This window comes from Gymnoscopelus microlampas, assembly GCF_963454915.1.
Source record: "Gymnoscopelus microlampas genome assembly, chromosome: 10".
Lineage (NCBI taxonomy): Eukaryota > Metazoa > Chordata > Actinopteri > Myctophiformes > Myctophidae > Gymnoscopelus > Gymnoscopelus microlampas.
The window spans coordinates 54,514,990-54,540,989 of record NC_139947.1 but is presented as its reverse complement, the minus strand read 5'-3'; the positions used below and the strand labels follow the sequence as shown (position 1 = coordinate 54,540,989).

The window sequence follows — 26,000 nt, the reverse complement described above, 5'->3', positions numbered from 1 at the left end:
TATATAAGATGCTGCATTCAGAGCATTTATAGAGCATTTCAGGATGAAGACTGCTGGTGTTTTGCTGATCTTCCTCTTCTGTCTGTGTTCAGCTGAGCCTGACGTTCAGTTCCAGCTGAGCCTCAAACATGATGAGAACCAAGGAACAGCGTTGGACGTGAGCCTCAACCATGATGACAACCAAGGTAAGGATGATGGAGATGCTGATTAAAGGGCAAGACCACGTTGGTAGAGGTTTGGGTTGTGTAGTTATCTTGCCATGATGTAACTCCAAAGGTAGACATAATCAAAGATTATTGCTCTATTGATTAGAAATTGATAATTCTAAATATCCTCCTCATTGACCTACATCGTACGCTGAAACAGCTCTCAAAGTCAGTCTTTTAGCATGTAAACGAACACAAACTAAGTTGATTCAGACAGTATAGAACATCACATAACCCATTACCGTTTATTTTGTATATGAAAATGTCAACTTCCTGTTGATTTTACTATTTGAAGATCCGGATCCAGATCTGAGGATCCAGTCCACAAGAATAAGAATATGAATAGCAAAATCAACAGGAAGTTGAATTGTTTTATTAAAAAACAAATAGTACTAGGTTTGGTGATGTTCTACATTGTCTTAATCAACTTTGTTTGTGTTCGTTTATGTGCTAAGAGTGACTTTGAGAGACGTTTCACTGTACAATGTAAGTCAATGAAGAGCATATTTTGAATTATCAATTTCTAATCAATGGAGCAATTATTATTATCATTATTATTCATTATTATAAATATATTTCTTGTCCACCTTTGGAGTTACATCATGGCAAGGTAACTACACAACCCAAACCTCTACCGAAGTGGTCTTGCCCTTTAAACCTCTTATCCAGCCTATATACTTCATACTGTATTATATTAGTATATATTGTGAAAATAGCTCACGACCAAGACAAAACTACAAGCTCACAACCAAGGTTGTTATAGTTTGTAATTATCAATATCCTTTTTTTTGTACTTTATTACTTTATTATACTGTCAGATTGAAAACAAGTTACATTGGGAGTGTTAACTACAATATTTGCATTTTGAATTTTAAACTAAAATAGAATTATGAAAGATCAATATTTTCCCTATTTTTTCATGAAGGGGTTCTTGTTTAATTTATATCATGATTTACTTAATCACAATAAAAACGTTACCCTTTATATGCCATTTTTGGTCATACATCGCTAACCACGTTTAAAAAAAAATACACTATAATTAAATATTCTAAACACTAATTTGATTATTATTAGTATCACTGGCTGACCCATCTGAATAATTATATAAGTGTGAAGATTGATTTTGGTGCATTATTACTTTTTGTATAATGTTAGATTGAACAAAACAGTTACGTTGGGAGTGTTAACTAATGTGAAAAATGTAATTTCCCTTTTCTGTGCAGCAAACTTCTTAAAGTTTTGTAAAAAGTCAATCACGAAATAGTCTAATTTTAGCCCCTCCCCCATAAATACAAAGAGGTCTTGTAAATTAATGTTATTCTCCATGTTAAATAAGGGTTACAAACATGTTAAATAAAGGTTACAAACTAAATGGGGGACATTTTGTGATTGACTTTATTTTTACGAAACTGAATGAAGGTTGTTGCAGAGAAAAGGGAAATTACAGACAAAATATGTTTTCTCTTTCATTTAAAGGGGAGGGGGGGGGTCAGTGTATGGTAGCCTATACATCTTGTAGTTAACACTCCCAACGTAACAAAAACATCTCACAGTCAAAATACGGTGGATATGGATGAGATTTATAAATACATATGAGATATATAAATAAATATAAAATATGTAAATGCATATGAGATATATAAATACATAACATATATAAATGTGACCTCTCACAGTGGTTTGAGACACAACGGGGCCATGGTAATTTAATGCGTATGAAATGTATAAAACCGTAGATATGGATGAAACTCATGAGTTTGTTCTCTCTGCTTGTTTGACACAATGTGATTGTGTGTATTTTTCAGAAACGGACAACAAATCTAATTCCAGTAAGAATGAGGTGGAAGCACCAGGAGGAAGTTCTGTGAATACAGGTAAGAGAGAGACATTGGAAAATGACTTACTGTTGCTCAAATAATACATAATTAATTGCATGGATGTATGGATGTATGGATGGATGGATGGATGGATGGATGTACAGTGGTTCCGTCACCATTGCCAAAAAGGTAACTGGGAACTAACCAGAGCTTTAGAGCCGCTGGAATCCAAACCCAGACCCATAGAGAGAGAGAGTTATGACATGCTTTGATCTCCCCGCAGAGCGGGCTGCTATGGGCTGTAGTTCCAAACATTGGAACTTCCTCATCGAGATAGACAGAGCATTTCTGCATTCCATTCTTACAATGGGAGTCAACGCTAGTGTCGTCACTCTCATTAGATCACGCTGTCCAAACCGCGCCCCTAGACCGACCGCTCTCTGTCTCTCTCTCTCTCTCTCTCCTTTTATAATCTAATACTATACTAATGCCAGCAGAGAAGCACTTATTCATATTAATCTATAACAGATTATCATATTTTAACAGCAACAGTTTGGCCGTCTGCATCTATTTATAAACTCTTTGAATAGTGTGAGCAGAGAAGCAATTATTAACCTATTTAACAGACTATCGTATTTTAAAGGGATAGTTCACCCCCTAAATGATTTTTTCCTATGGATTAGTCACCCCATGGAGACTTGAATTCATGTTTTGTTTTGTTTTTTGTCTCATTCCTAAGCCAATAATTTGATGACCGGTAGGAGACACAAAGAAGACTCTTTGTGTCTCCTACCGAATCTGCTACCGGTCATCAACTTATTGTCTTAGGAATGAGACAAAAACAAAAAAAATATCCATGAATTCAAGTTTCCATGGGGTGACTAATACATAGGAAAAAAACTTTGGGCTTGTTTTTCTGTAAAGTTGCTTGTTGGTAGCTGCGGGTTGTGGTATTTTGGACTTGTTTCTAAAGTGTTTAGTTGCTTATTTTGGGGTTGTTTGAACCAGGGATTCTCATGTAAAATACCCCCAAATTAATATGCATTTGTCTGCGCACCCCCATCGGAAAATATGTTATGCCAGGGAGTCAGGACTCCCATACAACATTTGTGTTGTTAAAAGGTTTAAAAAATATTCCACATTTTCTTTGAAATAGCAGATCTTTTGAAAATAGCAGATCTGCAAGCTCACAACGCCTTGTGTTGCGACGCGTTGTGAGCTTGTAGATCTGCTATTTTCAAATAGCCAACATAAAGGTTTTAAAGTGCTCATGTGGCCTATTAGTTGCTTCTTTTGGGCTTGTTTTCATAGACCTGGTTGCTTGTTTCTCTCGCAAAACCTGGCAACGCTGGCCTTGTCAACGTTAGACTGTCTGGGATCAGTTAACTTTACAGGTTGCAGATCCGGTCTAGACCGGATATGGCCACGGCCTTTGTACGTGCCTATTTGTTTCCGTAAACTACCGGATACAGTGGGCGGGCTCTACACAGGATTGGCTCTCTGAGCAGTAAATAGACCCCCCCCCCTCACAACTAACCAAACCACACACTCTGGCAGAGACAATTTAAATGAAACATTAAACACTAAACATTGTTGTGGTTAGTCCAGGCTGACACATTAGGATAGTTAGTTTACTTACTAGTTATAGTCAGTGTTGCATTGCTGAATTGGAACATGGTTGCACTCTATTTTAATGACGTGACGCGCACGTGTCTTAACACCTACACTACAGCTCACACAATGGACAATTGATATGCATATAGGCTCATTCCTATGTTCATTCACCTGGTGTGAGTCTGGATCCTTTGTAAACTTTGTTGAAGTGTGAATCTAAAGTAGTTTTAAATCTATGTGTGTGATTGCACGTGCTCCTGGTCAAATAGGTTCTTGCACGCCGTGCAAGGCCGTCCATGAGTAATGCAACCCTGGTTATAGTTATGTTGAATGTCATTTCATACAAAACTGATTTGTTAAATTTGATGTTGATATTGAAGTTAAGATGAACACATCTGTGGTACACATTGATTTATTGTTCTATATATTATATCAAGTGCTTTATGTGCTTGTAATTTCAAAACAATTGTACAGTACACAAAAAAGTGCTAGACTCTACATATTGTATAACATTGTGTGGCAGATACAAAATACAATTATAGAATTCATAGATAGCTTCATCATAGACAGCACTATCATCAGTGTTGTGTTTGTTTACACATGATCTTCCTATTAATATGTTGGATTCATGTTAGTGAATGTAGCCCCTAGAGGGCAGTAGAGTACAGGGTGACGTCCTGAGTGAGACACATATTTAAGAGGGTTCTGAACAGGCAACTAACAGGTGGGTAATCTGTGGGTCCTCACAACACTGCTGGTAGCGTGTTGTTGAGAGGGAGATGTTCTAGTGCTGACCTGTTAATCTGTAAGCCTGTTTGTTTCTGTATTGTATCCTCGCTTTTACTGTTGTAGTATGTTATATGGTCTACAATGAGAAATGTTTTTATATCGTCAGGTCTGTGACACTTTTGGTGTTCTTGTCGTGCCTGTCCATTGTTTGGGGTGAGGCCTCTTCAGTTACATGTAGGAATTTAAAAGCAAGGATACAATACAGAAACAAACAGGCTTACCGATTAACAGGTCAGCACTAGAACATCCCCCTCTCAACAACACGCTACCGGCAGTGTTGTGAGGACCCACAGATTACCGACCTGTTAGCTGCCTGTTCAGAACCCTCTTAAATATGTGTCTCACTCAGGACGTCACCCTGTACTCTACTACCCTCTAGGGGCTACATTAACATTCATCCATGAACACATTTTCAGACATTTAACTTACACTCTCAATACTTAGTAAACAAGATCTTTGGCTCTGTACTTGGTCTGCTCTTTGATACACCAAACCTGTTTGCTGAAAACATAGCCGATCTACAAGTTTAGCCTGTAGATCGGCCAAAGTTCCCCCCAGCATAGGGATGCTAGGGTTCAAGTGGTTAATGTAAAAAAAAAATATATATAATAAGTTCCTATCACACAAATAGGAACATAGGTAGGCCTACAATGTACATACAAACAGAGCAATTACTGTACCTTTAAAGGTACCTTAGGTACCTTTAAAGGTACCTAAGGTACCTTTAAAGTTTTACAGTTGTTCCCAATTTTGTAAAAGCTTATCCCAAGCTAACCTTTCCTATGTGGATATTTAGGTGGATATTTATTTATAACTGTTTCTGACAGCAAATGCACACTTATTATGTTTTCATAAGTTAGATTTCCCTCAGTTGCTATGTAAACACATCTCTGTGTACACATCATTTATATTACCTTTTAATTGTACATACATTATTTTGTTTTGATTGTATTGTTATTGATCCTCTTTTGCTTCAGCCATGTAAACATGCAGTATGTTTTCTCATGCTAATAAAGCCCTTTGAATTTAATTGACAGGGAGAGAGAGAGAGACACACACGCACACACGCGCGCGCACACACACACACACACACACACACACACACACACACACACACACACACACACACACACACACACACACACACACACACACACACACACACACACAGTGTTGCTTTTCAGATTTAGATTTAGGCTATTAGAAAATAGCCGATCTAAAAGCTCACACTTGTAGCTTGTATTCCCCAAATATGGTTGTACATTTTGAAAACTTGAAATGGGACATTCTGCATAATGCGTACTTTTACTTTTGGTACTTTAAGTATATTTTGATGCCAACACTTTTATACTTTTACTAAAGTAAGTAAATTCTGCATGCCAGAATTTTACTTGTAACAGAGTATTTCTACATTGTGGTATTGATACTTTTACTCAAGTAAAACATTTGAGTAGGCCTATTGTCTGTGATTCACTTTACATTATAAATAAAAGCCATTATTATTAAATATATATATATATATATATATATATATGAAAATGTATTCATGGATGAATGTTATATGTAAAGATTGAGAATCACTGGGTTAACTGAAAAAATACCAAAAGTATTTTTAAACACAATTTAAAGTATAATTACTGCTATAGTAGGCTTCTACAGTATATTGTTTCAATTCAATTCCCCAACAATTACTTTAGCCAGTCAGTCAATAGTTGCTCGGCCCTGCCACCTACTGTCCACCTACTGTATTACACAGTGGGGGACGCCCCTAAAGGCAATACTTTTTAATCATCAGAACTATAGTGCAGGCTTCTACTTTGTGTTCCTTTCTCTTCTCTTTAATAATCAGAACTATAGTGCAGACTTCTACTTTGTGTTCCTTTCTCTTCTCTTTAATCATCAGAACTATAGTGCAGACTTCTACTTTGTGTTCCTTTCTCTTCTCTTTAATAATCAGAACTATAGTGCAGACTTCTACTTTATGTTCCTTTCTCTTCTCTTTAATAATCAGAACTATAGTGCAGACTTCTACTTTATGTTCCTTTCTCTTCTCTTTAATAATCAGAACTATAGTGCAGACTTCTACTTTGTGTTCCTTTCTCTTCTCTTTAATAATCAGAACTATAGAGCAGACTTCTACTTTGTGTTCCTTTCTCTTCTCTTGGTCGCTTGTCATCTATCTAAACAAGTCAATACGTTTGTGTTGCAGTGTTGCCATATTTTGTGAGAAATATGCAACCAGCTCTAGGAAAACAAGCAACTACACTACATCACAAGAGCACTTTAAACCTATGCAAGGGCTATTTGAGGGCGATGCGACGCATTGTGAGCTTGTATATCTGCTATTTTCAAAAAATATTTCAATAAAATGTGGAATATTTTGAATATTATTGGAAGTGGAAGCTAGGCTAAGAGGAGAGGTGACAATTATGGAGCAGCAGTATGGGTTTATGCCAAGGATTGATTGATTGATTGATTGATTGATTGAATATTTCATATTAGACAGAAATACAAAACAGCATGAGTACAGTCAAACACTTGCTCTAAAGGGATAATGGTTCGCCCTGAGAGTGCTGATGGAGGAGTATAGAGAAGGACAGAAGGAGTTTATCAGAGGTTATCCACATAATACTTATTCATTATTAATAACCACTTATAACTTATTAGAAACCACTCTTATTGATGCATTTTAAATGAAACTATTTAGTATTTATGATTGACTGAATGTTAATGCTGATGCTCTTCTGTTTTCAGCCCTCCTTGCTAAACTGACGGCCATGGAAAAGAGACTGACTGCGAGTGAGGAACTGAACCGACAGAATGCAGGTATTATAACCTTTATGTTCTATAATGAACAGACAGAATGCAGGTATTATAACCTTTATGTTCTATAATGAACCGACAGAATGCAGGTATTATAACCTTTATGTTCTATAATGAACCGACATAATGCAGGTATTATAACCTTTATGTTCTATAATGAACCGACAGAATGCAGGTATTATAACCTTTATGTTCTATAATGAACCGACAGAATGCAGGTATTATAACCTTTATGTTCTATAATGAACCGACAGAATGCAGGTATTATAACCTTTATGTTCTATAATGAACCGACAGAATGCAGGTATTATAACCTTTATGTTCTATAATGAACAGACAGAATGCAGGTATTATAACCTTTATGTTCTATAATGAACAGACAGAATGCAGGTATTATAACCTTTATGTTCTATAATGAACAGACAGAATGCAGGTATTATAACCTTTATGTTCTATAATGAACAGACAGAATGCAGGTATTATAACCTTTATGTTCTATAATGAACAGACAGAATGCAGGTATTATAACCTTTATGTTCTATAATGAACAGACAGAATGCAGGTATTATAACCTTTATGTTCTATAATGAACAGACAGAATGCAGGTATTATAACCTTTATGTTCTATAATGAACCGACAGAATGCAGGTATTATAACCTTTATGTTCTATAATGAACAGACAGAATGCAGGTATTATAACCTTTATGTTCTATAATGAACCGACAGAATGCAGGTATTATAACCTTTATGTTCTATAATGAACAGACAGAATGCAGGTATTATAACCTTTATGTTCTATAATGAACAGACAGAATGCAGGTATTATAACCTTTATGTTCTATAATGAACAGACAGAATGCAGGTATTATAACCTTTATGTTCTATAATGAACAGACAGAATGCAGGTATTATAACCTTTATGTTCTATAATGAACAGACAGAATGCAGGTATTATAACCTTTATGTTCTATAATGAACAGACAGAATGCCCGGGCTGGGCTTAATAAATATAGCCTACCTACAAAGGGAATTTAACACTTGCAAGGGGAAAAATCTCGCCTGCCCTAAATGTAATTCCTGGGGATGCTACTGTTATATAATATGAATGTTGATAATATTAGTATTGCTAATAGGGGTGTGCCGATACACTAATTTCACGAAACGATACGATACGATATTTGGCTCACAACTTCGATACGATTTCGATACGATACGCACTTTTTTTATTATGAAAATATATGGAGGAGAAAAAAAGAAAATGCAAACAAATAATTCTGTTTTTGCATTATTCAGACATGCAAACTTGTAGCTTTTCAGCTACAATAGCCGTTTTGAATCCAAATAGTATGACACCTGACCCGAAAAAAAAACATGTTGTCACTCTTTTCACTTCGGGGCTGTTTGCATGCCTGATTATTATGATTGTAAAAAAAAAAAAAAAATTCAAAAACAATATATTTTTTTTATTTATACATATCGTCGCGAAAACGTATCGCGATATATCGCGGGACGATATATCGGCACACCCCTAATTGCTAATCTTCTTCAATGACACGGTCGGTCAGTCACTTAATAGTCTTAATGTTACCCTGCGGTCTCCTCCCCCTCCTGTTGAGTTGATTATTAGACGATGCAGATCCTATAGTTTTTCATATATGATGAAACACTGTTTTGTTTTTTAATAGTCATGCATATATTTTTCCAGTGCATACGACAGGCCTTGTTGACGGATTTGGAAGAGATTTCGAAGCTCTGGTTCCAAAAATGAACGAACATTTAATGTATAAGATCCATTAAATTAACATTGAAGTGAGTGAGCCAGCTGTGAAAGTGTCCTAAGGGGGCGGGGCTTAGGGGGAGGGGCGGGGCTTAACAAAAGGTCTATTGTTGGTGAACGTTATAGCACAAGAGTAGAGATGCTGGGGTTCAAGTGGATATTTTCAAATCGGTCCTAATGTAAACTGACATTCTCTCAAGTTGTCCTTCTGACATACTGTATCCTTAGGCGGGTAATGAAGGCTTGGGTAGGCTAAGCCTTCCCAAATGTTATGCTGGGGATTGTGCAAATTATATATAATATATGTGTGCAGCATTATATAGACCAATTATTAGTCAATCGGTCAATATAGCCTTCTCAATTGTCAGGCTCACCCGCCGCCTATGACTGTATCTAAGGGAGAAATAATTATATTTTTGATATAAATGACATAAATTTAAGGTGCCATAAAGTGACAATGTCATTCATGTCTTATGACATGAATATGAAATTTGTAAATATTGAATCAAGCAACATAAAACATAGGGGTGTCACGATTCACTTACCTCACGATTCGATTCAAAATCGATTCCTAGGGTGCCGATTCGATTAAAATTGCGATTCTGCGATTAATTGATATTCGATTCGATTCTGCGATTTATTGCGATTTTCTAGGGTGCCGATTCGATTAAAATTGCGATTCTGCGATTTATTGCGATTTTCTAGGGTGCCGATTCGATTAAAATTGCGATTCTGCGATTAATTGATATTCGATTCTGCGATTTATTGCGATTTTATAAAAAAAAAAAAAAAAAATTAAAAAAAAAAAAAAAAAAAAAATTAAAAAAAATCGATTTTAATATTTTGAATCGATTTTTAAAATCGTGGCATTAAGAATCGCGATTTATTCATGAATCGATTTTTTTTGACAGCCCTAATAAAACATGTGTGGGGTGAAACACAAAGACAGAGTAGACTTTAAAATGACCCCAGAGGTATTTTAACACTTGCTTGACTGAGCTTTCTTGCCTATATACTGGTTGGGTCAAAATTACCCTTCAGTGCGCAAAAGAATGAATGTCTAAAATATGTCATAATCTGGGCTCAAACTTAAACAAAATAGTTTAACATTTGATGTATTTCCTCGTGTTTTCCTTGCTTACTGTAAGTTGATCTGAATTAAGAGTGTCTGCTAAATGCCTAAATTGTAATTTATGTATTTAAATGAAATAGAAACTTGGGTTGCAACTATATTTTATATCTATAAGTATATGACCTCTAGGCCAAATTCAAGTTCAACAGAAATCTCTCCCTCACCCATATTTGATTCATAAGCGAATAATTTAAAATTCATATTTTTATGTAAAATCAGATTATTAACTGTAATTACTACCGGTGTTTTAATGAAACTGCATGAGTATTAATGAGTGATTTAATGTTAATATTGTGATGATTTCAGCCAACCTTGCTAAGCTGTCCAGCGTGGAAATGAAGGTGAACAGACACAATGCAGGTATTATAACTTCACATTTAGCAAATATTTAATGTACTATAATACAAGGTTTCTCAAAGTAGGTGCTGTGACACCCTAGGGTGCTGTAACACAAGGCCAGGGGTACCGCAGAATACTTTGATAATATTTGAAATGATCAAAATCACTTCAGTTTAACCATAACCCTCTATACTTGAGATGCTTGGTGCGCTCTTCATCCATCTACACCAAAAATAACAGATCTACAAGCTCAAAACACGTCACAAAGTGACTTGATGTGAGCTTGTAGATCTGCTATTGTTGGTGAACGTTAGCACAAGAGTAGAGATGCTGGGGTTCAAGTGGATATTTTCAATCTGTCCTAATGTAAACTGACATTCTCTCAAGTTGTCCTTGTGACATACTGTATTTTAGGAGAAAATAATTACATTTTTACTTCCCGTAATATGACATAAATTTAAGGTGCCATAAAGTAACAATGTCATTCATGACTTATGACATGAATATGAAATATGTAAATATTGAATCAAGCAACCTAAAAACTGTCTAGGGTGAAACTCAAAAGCCAAAGTAGACTTTAAAATGACCCCAGAAGTGTTTTAACACTTGCTTGACTGAGCTTTCTTGCCGATTAACACATAGTGGCTGGGTCAAAATGACCCTTAAGTGTGAAAAATTACTAATGCCTAAAATCTCTCATAATCTGGGCTCAAACTTAAACAAAATAGTTTAATATTTGATGTATTACCTTGTGCTTTCCTTGCTTACTGTAAGTTGCTCTGAATTAAGAGCATCTGCTAAAAGCCTAAATTGTAATTGATGTATTTAAAATGCTATAACGAAATAGAAACTTGGGTTACAGCCAGATTTTATATCTATAAGTATATGACCTCAAGGCCAAATTCAGGTTCAACTTAAATCTCTCCCTCACCCATATTTGATTCATAAGCGAATATTTTAAAATTCATATTTTTATGTCAAATTACATTAACTGTAATTACTACTGGTGTTTTAATGAAACTGCATGAGTATTCATGAGTGATTTAATGTTAATATTGTGATGATTTCAGCCAACCTTGCTCAGCTGTCCAGCGTGGAAATGAAGGTGAGCAGACACAATGCAGGTATTATAACTTCACATTTTGCAAACATTTAATGTACTATAATGCAGGGTTTCTCAAAGTGGGTGCTGTGACACTCTAGGGTGCTGTAACACAAGTCCAGGGGTGCCGTAAAATACTTTGATAATATTTGAACTGATCAAAATCACTTCAGTTTAACCATAACCCTCTATACTTGAGATGCTTGGTGCGCTCTTCATCCATCTACACCAATAATAACAGATCTACAAGCTCAAAACACGTCACAAAGTGACTTGATGTGAGCATGTAGATCTGCTATTGTTGGTGAACGTTATAGCACAAGAGTAGAGATGCTGGGGTTCAAGTGGATATTTTCAATCTGTCCTAATGTAAACTGACATTCTCTCAAGTTGTCCTTGTGACATACTGTATTTTAGGAGAAAATAATTACATTTTTACTTCCCGTAATATAATAATAATAATAAATAATAAAACTTTATTTATATAGCACCTCTCAAAACTGGGTTACAAAGTGCTTCACACAAAAAAACAGCAAAATAAGAAGTACACAAAACAAAAAACAAGATAAAAATTAAAAACTATGCAGAAAACAAAACAGAGATGCACATGACCTAGACTAAGGCTGGGCATTAAAAGCTAATCTTTAGAAGTGGGTTTTAAGGAGGGATTTAAACCGGGGAACAGACTCTGTGAGCCTGATCTCTAGGGGCAGGGCATTCCAAAGGGTAGGGGCTCTGAAAGTAAAGGCCATGCGACCTTTTGCATTTAACAGACCCTTTGGAATGTCCAGGAGTGCTTGGTTGGAGGATCTAAGACTGCGTGTAGGCACATATGGGGGGAGTAGGTCCAAGATATAGGGTGGGACAAGACCTAGCCTGGCCTCATGAGTAGTAAGTAGGATTTTGTAATTGATTCTAAATTCAACTGGGAGCCAATGGAGGGATGCCAGAATGGGAGTGATATGATCACATTTCCTTGTACCAGTTAAGAGACGGGCCGCAGCATTTTGAACCAGCTGAAGGCTGTGGATGGATTTTTTGGAGAGGGAGGTGTAGAGGGAATTACAGTAGTCCAACCGCGAGAAGATGAAGGCATGAACAACTTTTTGTAGGTCTGTGATGGACAGGAATTATTTAATTTTTGCTATATTTCGGAGGTGATAAAATGATGATTGAACGACCTTTTTAACGTGCTGTTGGAAGTTGAGGTCTGGGTCGAAGGTGACACCCAGGTTTCTAACTGTGGCTTTGAGGTTTGGACCTAGTGGGCCGAGGTTGTTTTCAATCTGGGCTCTGGCGAGGGGGGAGCCGAACACCAGAACCTCTGATTTGTTGACATAAATTTAAGGTGCCATAAAGTAACAATGTCATTCATGACTTATGACATGAATATGAAATATGTAAATATTGAATCAAGCAACATGAAAACTGTCTAGGGTGAAACTCAAAAGCCAAAGTAGACTTTAAAATGACCCAAGAAGTGTTTTAACACTTGCTTGACTGAGCTTTCTTGCCGATTAACACATAGTGGCTGGGTCAAAATGACCCTTAAGTGTGAAAAATTATTAATGCCTAAAATCTCTCATAATCTGGGCTCAAACTTAAACAAAATGGTTTAACATTTGATGTATTACCTCGTGCTTTCCTTGGTTACTGTAAGTTGCTCTGAATTAAGAGCATCTGCTAAAAGCCTAAATTGTAAATTGTATTTATGTATTTAAAATGCTATAACGAAATAAAAACTTGGGTTACAGCCAGATTTTATATCCATAAGTATATGACCTCTAGGATAAATTAGGTTCAACAGATATCTCTCCCTCACCCATATTTGATTCATAGATTTCAAAAGCTAAGGTTTTTTGTCGACTCAGATTAACTGTAATTACTACTGGTGTTTTATTCTAACTACATGAGTATTAATGAGTGATTTAATGTTAATATTGTGATGATTTCAGCCAACCTTGCTCAACTGTCCAGCCTAGCAATGAGGGTGGAGCAACTGAACAGACACCAAGCAGGTATTATAACTTCACATTTAGCAAACATGTTATGTACTATAATGCAGGGTTTCTCAAAGTAGGTGCTTTGACACCCTAGGGTGCCGTGACACAAGTCCAGGGGTGCCACAGAATACTTTGATAATATTTGGAATGATCAAAATCACTTCAGTTTAACCACTTTAACCATAACCCTCTAAACTTGAGATGCTTGGTGCGCTCTTTATCCATCTACACCAAATCTCTTCAACAAAAATAACAGAACTACAACTCATAACATGTCACAAAGTGACTTGATGTGAGCTTGTAGATCTGCTATTTTTGGTGAACGTCACCACAAGATTACAAATGCTGGGGTTCGAGTGGATATGTTCAAATCGGTCCTAATGGAAACTGACATTCTCTCAAGTTGTCCTTCTGACATACAGATGTGCCACTTCAAAACTTCACACGTTACTGTTCTTTCCCTGAAAGTGCCCTGAAAATGCATTTTTTTCCTCCCTTTTCTGCCCTTAAAATGCACTGTTTTGCCCCTGAAAAGAAGTTGTCACTACACACCCCCGTTTTTCCCTTCAACAGACATCCATATACATGAGAACAAAAGAATGTGTGTTGAATAAGGTGTCAGACTCATTATGAGGCGAAAGGTGATTTGACCAGTTGCTCAAATTAATTAGCATCATAAAAGCAGTGATCATCAAAATAATTCAGCATTTTAAATGCCCTTCTTTGTCCCTCTTATTGCCCTGGGAATCCCCTGAAAATTTACTGTCTTGGCGATGGCAGGACATGTGAAGTTTTGAAGTGGCACATCTGTACTGTATCCTTAGGCGGGTAATGAAGGCTTGGGTAGGCTAAGCCTTCCCAAATGTTATGCTGGGGATTGTGCAAATCATATATAATATATGTGTGCAGCATTATATAGACCAATTATTGGTCAATTGGTCCATATAGCCTTCCCAATTGTCAGGCTCACCCGCCGCCTATGACTGTATCTTAGGGGGAAATAATTATATTTTTGATATAAATGACATAAATTTAAGGTGCCATAAAGTAACAATGTCATTCATGTCTTATGACATGAATATGAAATTTGTAAATATTGAATCAAGCAACATAAAACATGTGTGGGGTGAAACATAAAGCCAGAGTATACTTTAAAATGACCCCAGAGGTATTTTAACACTTGCTAGACTGAGCTTTCTTGCCTATCTACTAGCTGGGTCAAAATGACTCTTCAGTGTGCAAAAGAATGAATGTCTAAAATATGTCATAATCTGGGCTCATTGCTCAAACTTAAACAAAATAGTTTAACATTTGATGTATTACCTCGTGTTTTCCTTGCTTACTGTAAGTTGCTCTGAATTAAGAGCATCTGCTAAAAGCCTAAATTGTAATTGATGTATTTAAAATGCTGTAACGAAATAAAAACTTGGGTTGCAACCAGATTTTATATCTATAAGTATATGACCTCAAGGCCAAATTCAGGTTCAACAGAAATCTCTCCCTCACCCATATTTGATTCATAAGCGAATATTCTAAAATTCATATTTTTTATGTCAGATCAGATTAACTGTAATTACTGGTGGTGTTTTAATGAAACTGCATGAGTATTAATGAGTGATTTAATGTTAATATTGTGATGATTTCAGCCAACCTTGCTAAGCTGTCCAGCGTAGATATGAGGGTCAATGTAAGTGAAGGTCAAATGGAGCAACTGAACAAACACAATGCAGGTATTATAACTTCACATTTAGCAAACATTGTACGTACTATAATGGAGGGTTTCTCTAAGTGTGTGCTTTGACACCTCAGGGTGCTGTAACACAAGTCCAGGGGTGCCGCAAAATACTTTGATAATATTTGAACTGATCAAAATCACTTCAGTTTAACCATAACCCTCTATACTTGAGATGCTTGGTGCGCTCTTCCATCTACACCAAAAATAACAGATCTACAAGCTCAAAACACGTCACAAAGTGACTTGATGTGAGCATGTAGATCTGCTATTGTTGGTGAACGTTATAGCACAAGAGTAGAGATGCTGGGGTTCAAGTGGATATTTTCAATCTGTCCTAATTGGAAACTGACATTCTCTCAAGTTGTCCTTGTGACATACTGTATTTTAGGAGGAAATAATTACATTTTTACTTCCCGTAATATGACATAAATTTAAGGTGCCATAAAGTAACAATGTCATTCATGACTTATGACATGAATATGAAATGTGTAAATATTGAATCAAGCAACCTAAAAACTGTCTGGGGGGTAACTCAAAAGCCAAAGTAAACTTTAAAATGACCCCAGAAGTGTTTTAGCACTTGCTTGACTGAGCTTTCTTGCTGATTAACACATAGTGGCTGGGTCAAAATGACCCTTAAGTGTGAAAAATTATTAATGCCTAAAATCTCTCATAATCTGGACTCAAACTTAAACAAAATGGTTTAACATTTGATGTATTACCTCGTGGTTTCCTTGCTTACTGTAAGTTGATCTGAATTAAGAGCATCTGCTAAAAGCCTAAATTGTAATTTATGTATTTAAAATGCTATAACGAAATGAAAACTTGGGTTACAGCCAGATTTTATATCCATAAGTATATGACCTCTAGGCCAAATTCAGGTTAAACTGAAATCTCTCCCTCACCCATATTTGATTCATAAGCGAATATTTTAAAATTCATATTTTTATGTCAAATCAGATTAACTGTAATTACTGGTGGTGTTTTAATGAAACTGTATGAGTATTAATGAGTGATTTAATGTTAATATTGTGATGATTTCAGCCAACCTTGCTCAGCTGTCCAGCGTGGAAATGAAGGTGAACAGACACAATGCAGGTATTATAACTTCACATTTAGCAAACATTGTATGTACTATAATACAAGGTTTCTCAAAGTGGGTGCTGTGACACTCTAGGGTGCTGTAACACAAGGCCAGGGGTACCGCAGAATACTTTGATAATATTTGAACTGATTAAAATCACTTGAGTTTAACCACTTTAACCATAACCCTCTATACTTGAGATGCTTGGTGCGCTCTTCATCCATCTACACCAAAAATAACAGATCTAGAAGCTCAAAACACGTCACAAAGTGACTTGATGTGAGCTTGTAGATCTGGTATTGTTGGTGAACGTTAGCACAAGAGTAGAGATGCTGGGGTTCAAGTGGATATTTTCAATCTGTCCTAATGTAAACTGACATTCTCTCAAGTTGTCCTTGTGACATACTGTATTTTAGGAGGAAAGAATTAAAAGTCCCGTAATGTGACATGAATGTCTTATGACATGAATATGAAATATGTAAATGTTGTATCAATCAACAGAACAAATGTCTGGGGTGAAACACAAAAGCCAAAGTAGACTTTAAAATGACCCAGAAGTGTTTTAACACTTGCTTGACTGAGTTTTTTTTGCCTACTTAAACAAAATGGCTGGGTCAAAATTACCCTTAAGTGTGAAAAATTATTAATGCCTAAAATCTCTCATATTCTGGGCTCGAACTTAAACAAAATGGTTTAACATTTGATGTGTTACCTCGTGCTTTCCTTGCTTACTGTAAGTTGCTCTGAATTAAGAGCATCTGCTAAAAGCCAAAATTGTAAATTGTAATTATGTATTTAAAATGCTATAACGAAATAAAAACTTGGTTTACAGCCAGATTTTATATCCATAAGTATATGACCTCTAGGATAAATTAGGTTCAACAGATATCTCTCCCTCACCTCACCCATATTTGATTCATAGATTTCAAAAGCTAAGGTTTTTTGTATACTCAGATTAACTGTAATTACTACTGGTGTTTTATTCTAACTACATGAGTATTAATGAGTGATTTAATGTTAATATTGTGATGATTTCAGCCAACCTTGCTCAACTGTCCAGCGTAGCAATGAGGGTGGAGCAACTGAACAGACACCAAGCAGGTATTATAACTTCACATTTAGCAAACATGTTATGTACTATAATGCAGGGTTTCTCAAAGTGGGTGCTGTGACACCCTAGGGTGCCGTGACACAAGTCCAGGGGTGCCACAGAATACTTTAATAACATTTGGAATGATCAAAATCACTTCAGTTTGACCACTTTAACCATAACCCTCTATACTTGAGATGCTTGGTGCGCTCTTTTTCCATCTACACCAAATCTCTTCAACAAAAATAGCAGAACTACAACTCATAACATGTCACAAAGTGACTTGATGTGAGCTTGTAGATCTGCTATTTTTGGTGAACGTCACCACAAGATTAGAAATGCTGAGGTTCGAGTGGATATTTTCAAATCGGTCCTAATGGAAACTGATATTCTCTCAAGTTGTCCTTCTGACATACTGTATCCTTAGGCGGGTAATGAAGGCTTGGGTAGGCTAAGGCTTCCCAAATGTTATGCTGGGGATTGTGCAAATCATATATAATATATGTGTGCAGCATTATATAGACCAATTATTGGTCAATTGGTCCATATAGCCTTCCCAATTGTAAGGCTCACCCGCCGCCTATGACTGTATCTTAGGGGGAAATAATTATATTTTTGATATAAATGACATAAATTTAAGGTGCCATAAAGTAACAATGTCATTCATGTCTTATGACATGAATATGAAATTTGTAAATATTGAATCAAGCAACATAAAACATGTGTGGGGTGAAACATAAAGCCAGAGTAGACTTTAAAATGACCCCAGAGGTATTTTAACACTTGCTTGACTGAGCTTTCTTGCCTATCTACTGGCTGGGTCAAAATGACTCTTCAGTGTGCAAAAGAATGAATGTCTAAAATATGTCATAATCTGGGCTCAAACTTAAACAAAATGGTTTAACATTTGATGTATTACCTCGTGTTTTCCTTGCTTACTGTAAATTGCTCTGAATTAAGAGCATCTGCTAAAAGCCTAAATTGTAATTGATGTATTTAAAATGCTATAACGAAATAAAAACTTGGGTTGCAACCAGATTTTATATCTATAAGTATATGACCTCAAGGCCAAATTCAGGTTCAACAGAAATCTCTCCCTCACCCATATTTGATTCATAAGCGAATATTCTAAAATTCATATTTTTATGTCAGATCAGATTAACTGTAATTACTGGTGGTGTTTTAATGAAACTGCATGAGTATTAATGAGTGATTTAATGTTAATATTGTGATGATTTCAGCCAACCTTGCTAAGCTGTCCAGCGTAGATATGAGGGTCAATGTAAGTGAAGGTCAAATGGAGCAACTGAACAAACACAATGCAGGTATTATAACTTCACATTTAGCAAACATTGTACGTACTATAATGGAGGGTTTCTCTAAGTGTGTGCTTTGACACCTCAGGGTGCTGTAACACAAGTCCAGGGGTGCCGCAAAATACTTTGATAATATTTGAACTGATCAAAATCACTTCAGTTTAACCATAACCCTCTATATTTGAGATGCTTGGTGCGCTCTTCCATCTACACCAAAAATAACAGATCTACAAGCTCAAAACACGTCACAAAGTGACTTGATGTGAGCATGTAGATCTGCTATTGTTGGTGAACGTTATAGCACAAGAGTAGAGATGCTGGGGTTCAAGTGGATATTTTCAATCTGTCCTAATTGGAAACTGACATTCTCTCAAGTTGTCCTTGTGACATACTGTATTTTAGGAGAAAATAATTACATTTTTACTTCCCGTAATATGACATAAATTTAAGGTGCCATAAAGTAACAATGTCATTCATGACTTATGACATGAATATGAAATATGTAAATATTGAATCAAGCAACATAAAAACTGTCTGGGGTGAAACTCAAAAGCCAAAGTATACTTTAAAATGACCCCAGAAGTGTTTTAGCACTTGCTTGACTGAGCTTTCTTGCCGATTAACACATAGTGGCTGGGTCAAAATGACCCTTAAGTGTGAAAAATTATTAATGCCTAAAATCTCTCATAATCTGGACTCAAACTTAAACAAAATGGTTTAACATTTGATGTATTACCTCGTGGTTTCCTTGCTTACTGTAAGTTGATCTGAATTAAGAGCATCTGCTAAAAGCCTAAATTGTAATTTATGTATTTAAAATGCTATAACGAAATGAAAACTTGGGTTACAGCCAGATTTTATATCCATAAGTATATGACCTCTAGGCCAAATTCAGGTTAAACTGAAATCTCTCCCTCACCCATATTTGATTCATAAGCGAATATTTTAAAATTCATATTTTTATGTCAAATCAGATTAACTGTAATTACTGGTGGTGTTTTAATGAAACTGCATGAGTATTAATGAGTGATTTAATGTTAATATTGTGATGATTTCAGCCAACCTTGCTCAGCTGTCCAGCGTGGAAATGAAGGTGAACAGACACAATGCAGGTATCATAACTTCACATTTAGCAAATATTTAATGTACTATAATGCAGGGTTTCTCAAAGTGTGTGCTGTGACACCCTAGGGTGCTGTAACACAAGGCCAGGGGTACCGCAGAATACTTTGATAATATTTGAACTGATTAAAATCACTTCAGTTTAACCATAACCCTCTATACTTGAGATGCTTGGTGCGCTGTTCATCCATCTACACCAAAAATAACAGATCTACAAGCTCAAAACACGTCACAAAGTGACTTGATGTGAGCATGTAGATCTGCTATTGTTGGTGAACGTCAGCACAAGAGTAGAGATGCTGGGGTTCAAGTGGATATTTTCAATCTGTCCTAATGTAAACTGACATTCTCTCAAGTTGTCCTTGTGACATACTGTATCTTAGGAGGAAATAATGACATTTTTACGTCTCATAATGTGACATAAATTTAAGTTACCATAAAGTAACAATGTCATTCATGTCTTATGAGATGAATATGAAATATGTAAATGTTGAATCAAGCAACATAAAAACTGTCTGGAGTGAAACACAAAAGCCAGAGTAGACTTTGACCCAGAAGTGTTTTAACACTTACTTGATTGAGCTTTCTTGCCTACTAACACCTACTGCAGTGGCGTCGTTAGGGGGGGGGCTTCGGTGGCTATAGCCACCAATGTTTTACCCAAAGCCACCAATAAAAAAATAAATATATATATATATATATATTTTTTTTTTTTTTTTTTTTTTTTTTAATTATATATCTATCACCCTAACCTAACCCTACCCCTAACCCTAAACCCGAAATAAAGTAACAAAAAACGGGGGAAAAAGTACCCAAGTCCGCGGAATCCACGCGGGGGGTGGGGGGGTGGGGGGGCATGTGCCCGTTGCCTGCGGGGCTAAGCCCCCGGTCTAGTAGAGACCTAGCGACGCATCTGACCTACTGTTTGGGTCAAAATTACCCTTCAGTGTGAACACGAATGTATGCCTAAAATCTCTCTTCATCTGGGCTCAAACCAACAGATTTTATTAAAATAACTTCATGGTCTCCAGGCTAAATTCAGGTTCAACAGAAATCTCTCCCTCAGCCATATTTGATTCATAGTAATATCAAATATGTTTTATGATAAATCAGATTAACTGTAAACAGTGCTGGTGTTTTAATCAAACTGCTTGTATATTAATGAGTGATTTAATGTAATGTATTGTGATGATTTCAGCCAACCTTGCTCAGCTGTCCAGCGTAGACATGAGGTTGAATCTAACTGAGAGTCGAGTGGAGGAAGTGAACAGACACAATGAAGGTATTGTACTTTCATTGTTAGAAAACTCATGTTGAAAACTCTGACAATACATACTGATTAGTGTGGCTGTTGATTCTGATTGTCTCTAGGCAACCCCAGTGTTGTTCTTACACACAATGTCACAAACATAACATAAGTCAAATTAACAACTACTCAAACTACTGAAATTCAAAGTTATTAAAATCAAACTGCATGAGTATTAATGAGTGATTTAATGTTGTAATTATTTCAGCTCAGCTGTCCATCGTCGAGATGAGGCTGAAAGTAAGTGACCAACGAGTGGAGAACGTGAGCAGACTCATAACAGGTATTATAACTATTAGCACTTTTAGCAAACATGTCATGTTATCCCTAGTTAAAAGTTCCAAAGAGCAATGATGTGTCAAAGTTAGAAGGCAGCCTGCTGTCATAAAGATGAAGTGTTAACTGGTCTAAACTGGTTAAAAGGCCTGCTGTCATACAGATGAAGTGTTAACTGGTCTAAACTGGTTAGAAGGCAGCCTGCTGTCATACAGATGAAGTGTTAACTGGTCTAAACTGGTTAGAAGGCAGCCTGCTGTCATACAGATGAAGTGTTAACTGGTCTAAACTGGTTAGAAGGCAGCCTGCTGTCATAAAGATGAAGTGTTAACTGGTCTAAACTGGTTAGAAGGCAGCCTGCTGTCATACAGATGAAGTGTTAACTGGTCTAAACTGGTTAGAAGGCAGCCTGCTGTCATAAAGATGAAGTGTTAACTGGTCTAAACTGGTTAGAAGGCAGCCTGCTGTCATACAGATGAAGTGGTAACTGGTCTAAACTGGTTAGAAGGCAGCCTGCTGTCATAAAGATGAAGTGTTAACTGGTCTAAACTGGTTAGAAGGCAGCCTGCTGTCATACAGATGAAGTGTTAACTGGTCTAAACTGGTTAGAAGGCCTGCTGTCATACAGATGAAGTGGTAACTGGTCTAAACTGGTTAGAAGGCAGCCTGCTGTCATAAAGATGAAGTGTTAACTGGTTTAAACTGGTTAGAAGGCAGCCTGCTGTCATACAGATGAAGTGGTAACTGGTCTAAACTGGTTAGAAGGCAGCCTGCTGTCATACAGATGAAGTGTTAACTGGTCTAAACTGGTTAGAAGGCAGTCTGCTGTCATAAAGATGAAGTGTTAACTGGTCTAAACTGGTTAGAAGGCCTGCTGTCATACAGATGAAGTGTTAACTGGTCTAAACTGGTTAGAAGGCAGCCTGCTGTCATACAGATGAAGTGTTAACTGGTCTAAACTGGTTAGAAGGCCTGCTGTCATACAGATGAAGTGTTAACTGGTCTAAACTGGTTAGAAGGCAGCCTGCTGTCATAAAGATGAAGTGTTAACTGGTTTAAACTGGTTAGAAGGCAGCCTGCTGTCATACAGATGAAGTGGTAACTGGTTCTTGAATGCGCTCGACCGTAAGCCGCGCTTTCACAACCCTTCCGGTCGGGTGCGGTGTTTATTTTATTATTATTATTATTATTATTATTATTGTTATCCATGCGTTATCAGCTCTTACATCTGTTATTTTATAAGTATAATGACTTTCCATCCAAAACTAAAGTGAAGCGTGGAGTGTAACTCTGCATTAGTTTCCATACACTACGACTAGACCAGTGGTTCTCAATCTTTTTCATGTCAAGGACCCTCAAAATGATATGTATTTGGCAAAATATATTTTGTCCCAGGGACCTCCAGAAGCAAAGATTTGAGTTACAAATGTTTGCTTAAAAAAATGTATATGTATGTATGTATATATATATATATATATATATATATATAAATCTCGATTTTTCAAAAATAGCAGATTTACAAGCTCATAGCGCGGCACTCTGTGCTGGGGACTCCCTGGTACCCCCCTGAAGGACCCCTGGGGGTCCCCGGACCCCAATTTGAAGACCAATGGACTAGACAATACCACTAGATAGCAAATATTGTATGTTGTTGATATTACTTTGTCTTGTTTTTTATTATTATTAATAGTATAACATGTGGCTGAATTTGACCGAAAACTAGTCATTTATTTTTTGGGGGGCATTTTAGTTTAGTATTAGTTCATGAAAACAGAGAATCATGGCTACACATTTAAATATTGGTTGTGCAGTTTGACTCACCAGTTTTAGAGTCAATAAATGTGTTCTACAATTCTTGGAGCTGAGAAAACAGCCTTCTCTAGAAATGTAGTGGAGTCAAAAGTACAATATTTGTCTTTGCATTGTTGTGGAGTGAAAGTTATAAACACTCTTAGGAGTCCTAAAATCTGAATTACTTGAGCAAAAGTAGAAATACTAATCAAACCAAAATATCAGATCTACAAGCTGCTATTAGCTGCTATAAGCTGCTATAGTTGATCTACATGAAGGGCGGGTCCAAACCCAGCCGCCCGGATTCGTGCGTCGCTTCCTATTGCTTCACCAATCTATGAGTAAGAGTATAAGATATGCTTTCATAGTAATATAAATAATATGATCATCAACAGTATAAGATATGCTTTTATAATCATATAATAATGTGATAATGCTCCTGTGTTGACAGACCAACCAAAGGTGGCCTTCTCTGCTTATTATCTGGGTTCTGGATCTATTGGATATAGTTCTGACACAACTCTGGTTTATCAGAGAGTTCACTCTAACATCGGCAACGCCTACAGTACATCTACAGGTAGGTGATGATTAAGTTAATTATGTTAATTAACTTTACATTAAAAGTAGGGTGAGTGATATTTTTGGTGAAAACAAAGTGTTTTGTCAAAAGGTTAAATAGCTCTATATTGTGATAGTAATCATTGCTATAGTGTTTGTTCAGTAACAGTGTTAAATAGCTCTATATTGTGATAGTAATCATTTTAGAGTGTTTGTTCAGTAACAGTGTTAAATAGCTCTATATTGTGATAGTAATCATTACTATAGTGTTTGTTCAGTAACAGTGTTAAATAGCTCTATATTGTGATAGTAATCATTGTTTGTTCAGTAACAGTGTTAAATAGCTCTATATTGTGATAGTAATCATTGCTATAGTGTTTGTTCAGTAACAGTGTTAAATAGCTCTATATTGTGATAGTAATCATTGTTTGTTCAGTAACAGTGTTAAATAGCTCTATATTGTGATAGTAATCATTATAGAGTGTTTGTTCAGTAACAGTGTTAAATAGCTCTATATTGCGATAGTAATCATTATAGAGTGTTTGTTCAGTAACAGTGTTAAATAGCTCTATATTGTGATAGTAATCATTGTTTGTTCAGTAACAGGGGTCTCCTCATCTCTCCAGCTCTTTAATAAACTTGAAAATACATTTTCAAGTTTGATGATTATTACTCTCAATATAGAGATATTTAACGCTTATGTTAACTAAAACATATCACTTACCCTTTAAGTGATTACATTAATCATGTTAATGAGCTTTACATTAAGTGATTAAAGGGATAATTCACTATCAAACATGTTTGGGGTCATTTTAACGTCTACTTGGGCTTTTGTGAAAACCACAGATAGTTTTAAGTTGCTTGATTTAAAAGAAATCTGGGAAAATTAAAGAATAAAATAATAATGAAAAACTAAAATAAAACCAAGGACTGGTGTTTTCAATGAGTCAAACAGGTTTAAAATGGAGTTTGAAGTTACAATGGGTTTGTACTGTAGGAAGGGGGCGTGTCTGGTAAATTACGTTAAAATGAGCCCAAACATGTTTGAAAGTGAAATATCCAGTTAATTATGTTAATGAGCTTTACACAATCAATTATCTCTCACCAACTAATGATACAACTTACATCTCTGTGAAAACATCAGTAACAGCATGTGAAGGGTTAACTCTGCTGTGTCATTACAGGCTAAAATGTTCAAACACTTAAAAAAATATCACATTTACAAGACTTACAACATGTTGCTTTATATGTTGCTTTATGGCTCGTGAGCTTGTAGATCAGCTTTATTAAAACACTTTTTCCTTAAAAAAGAAATGGAGCTTAAAGGAATAGTTCACCCAAAAAATGATTCCTAAGACAATAATTTGATGAGAGGTTTGGTGTATCCGGTAGGAGACTCAAAGAGACTCCTTTGTGTCTCCTACCGGACACATCAGCATCTTTCCGTCGGTCATCAAATGATTGTCTCAGGAATGAGACAAAAACAAACAAATCTCCATGAATTCAAGGACCAGGTAGACGTTAAAATGACTCCAAACATGTTTGAAAGTGAATTATCCCTTTAATCACTTTATGTAAAGCTCATTAACATGAGCAATTGATAGAAAATAAGTATGTTTATTTAGGTGAACTACTCCTTTAAGTAGTTAACTGTGTTTAACAGTGACAACATGATCCGTGTGTGTGTGTGTGTGTGTGTGTGTGTGTGTGTGTGTGTGTGTGTGTGTGTGTGTGTGTGTGTGTGCGTGTGCGTGTGCGCGTGCGCGTGCGTATGCGTGTGCACGTGGGCGTTCCAGGTCAGTTCTCCGCACCTGTGAAAGGAGTTTATCAGTTCAGATTCACTGCAGGCGGCCATGATTCATCAAAGTATGTGAATGTCTACATGTATAAAAATAATCAGCTGCTCATTAATAACTATGGATTCAAAACTCAAGGAACTGGGTTTGAATACGTGTCTAATGGAATGATCATAGAGCTGGAGCAGAGAGACACAGTGTACATGAAGATACCTCGTAACAGGAAGCTCTATGATGACACAAACACTCACAACACATTCAGTGGTTTTCTGCTCTATTCTCTGTAACTCTGCTACCGACACTGCTGGAAACTCACTAGTACT

At 36.3% G+C, this 26,000-nt stretch overlaps 1 protein-coding gene and 1 long non-coding RNA gene across 2 annotated transcripts in view; both read left to right on the top strand.

The window, feature by feature from the left end:
* The window catches only part of LOC311053606, a 60,713-nt gene that overhangs the window by 34,309 nt on the left and 404 nt on the right, over window positions 1-26,000 (top strand). The window lies entirely within an intron of this gene.
* Window positions 44-25,964, top strand: LOC311053279 (uncharacterized protein; the record flags this gene model as incomplete). Its single annotated transcript, XM_084068739.1, has 7 exons — window positions 44-185; window positions 2,012-2,080; window positions 7,181-7,252; window positions 21,149-21,232; window positions 21,465-21,539; window positions 23,775-23,900; window positions 25,678-25,964. 7 exons carry the CDS (start codon window positions 44-46, stop codon window positions 25,962-25,964), a joined length of 855 nt encoding a protein of 284 aa, XP_083924865.1.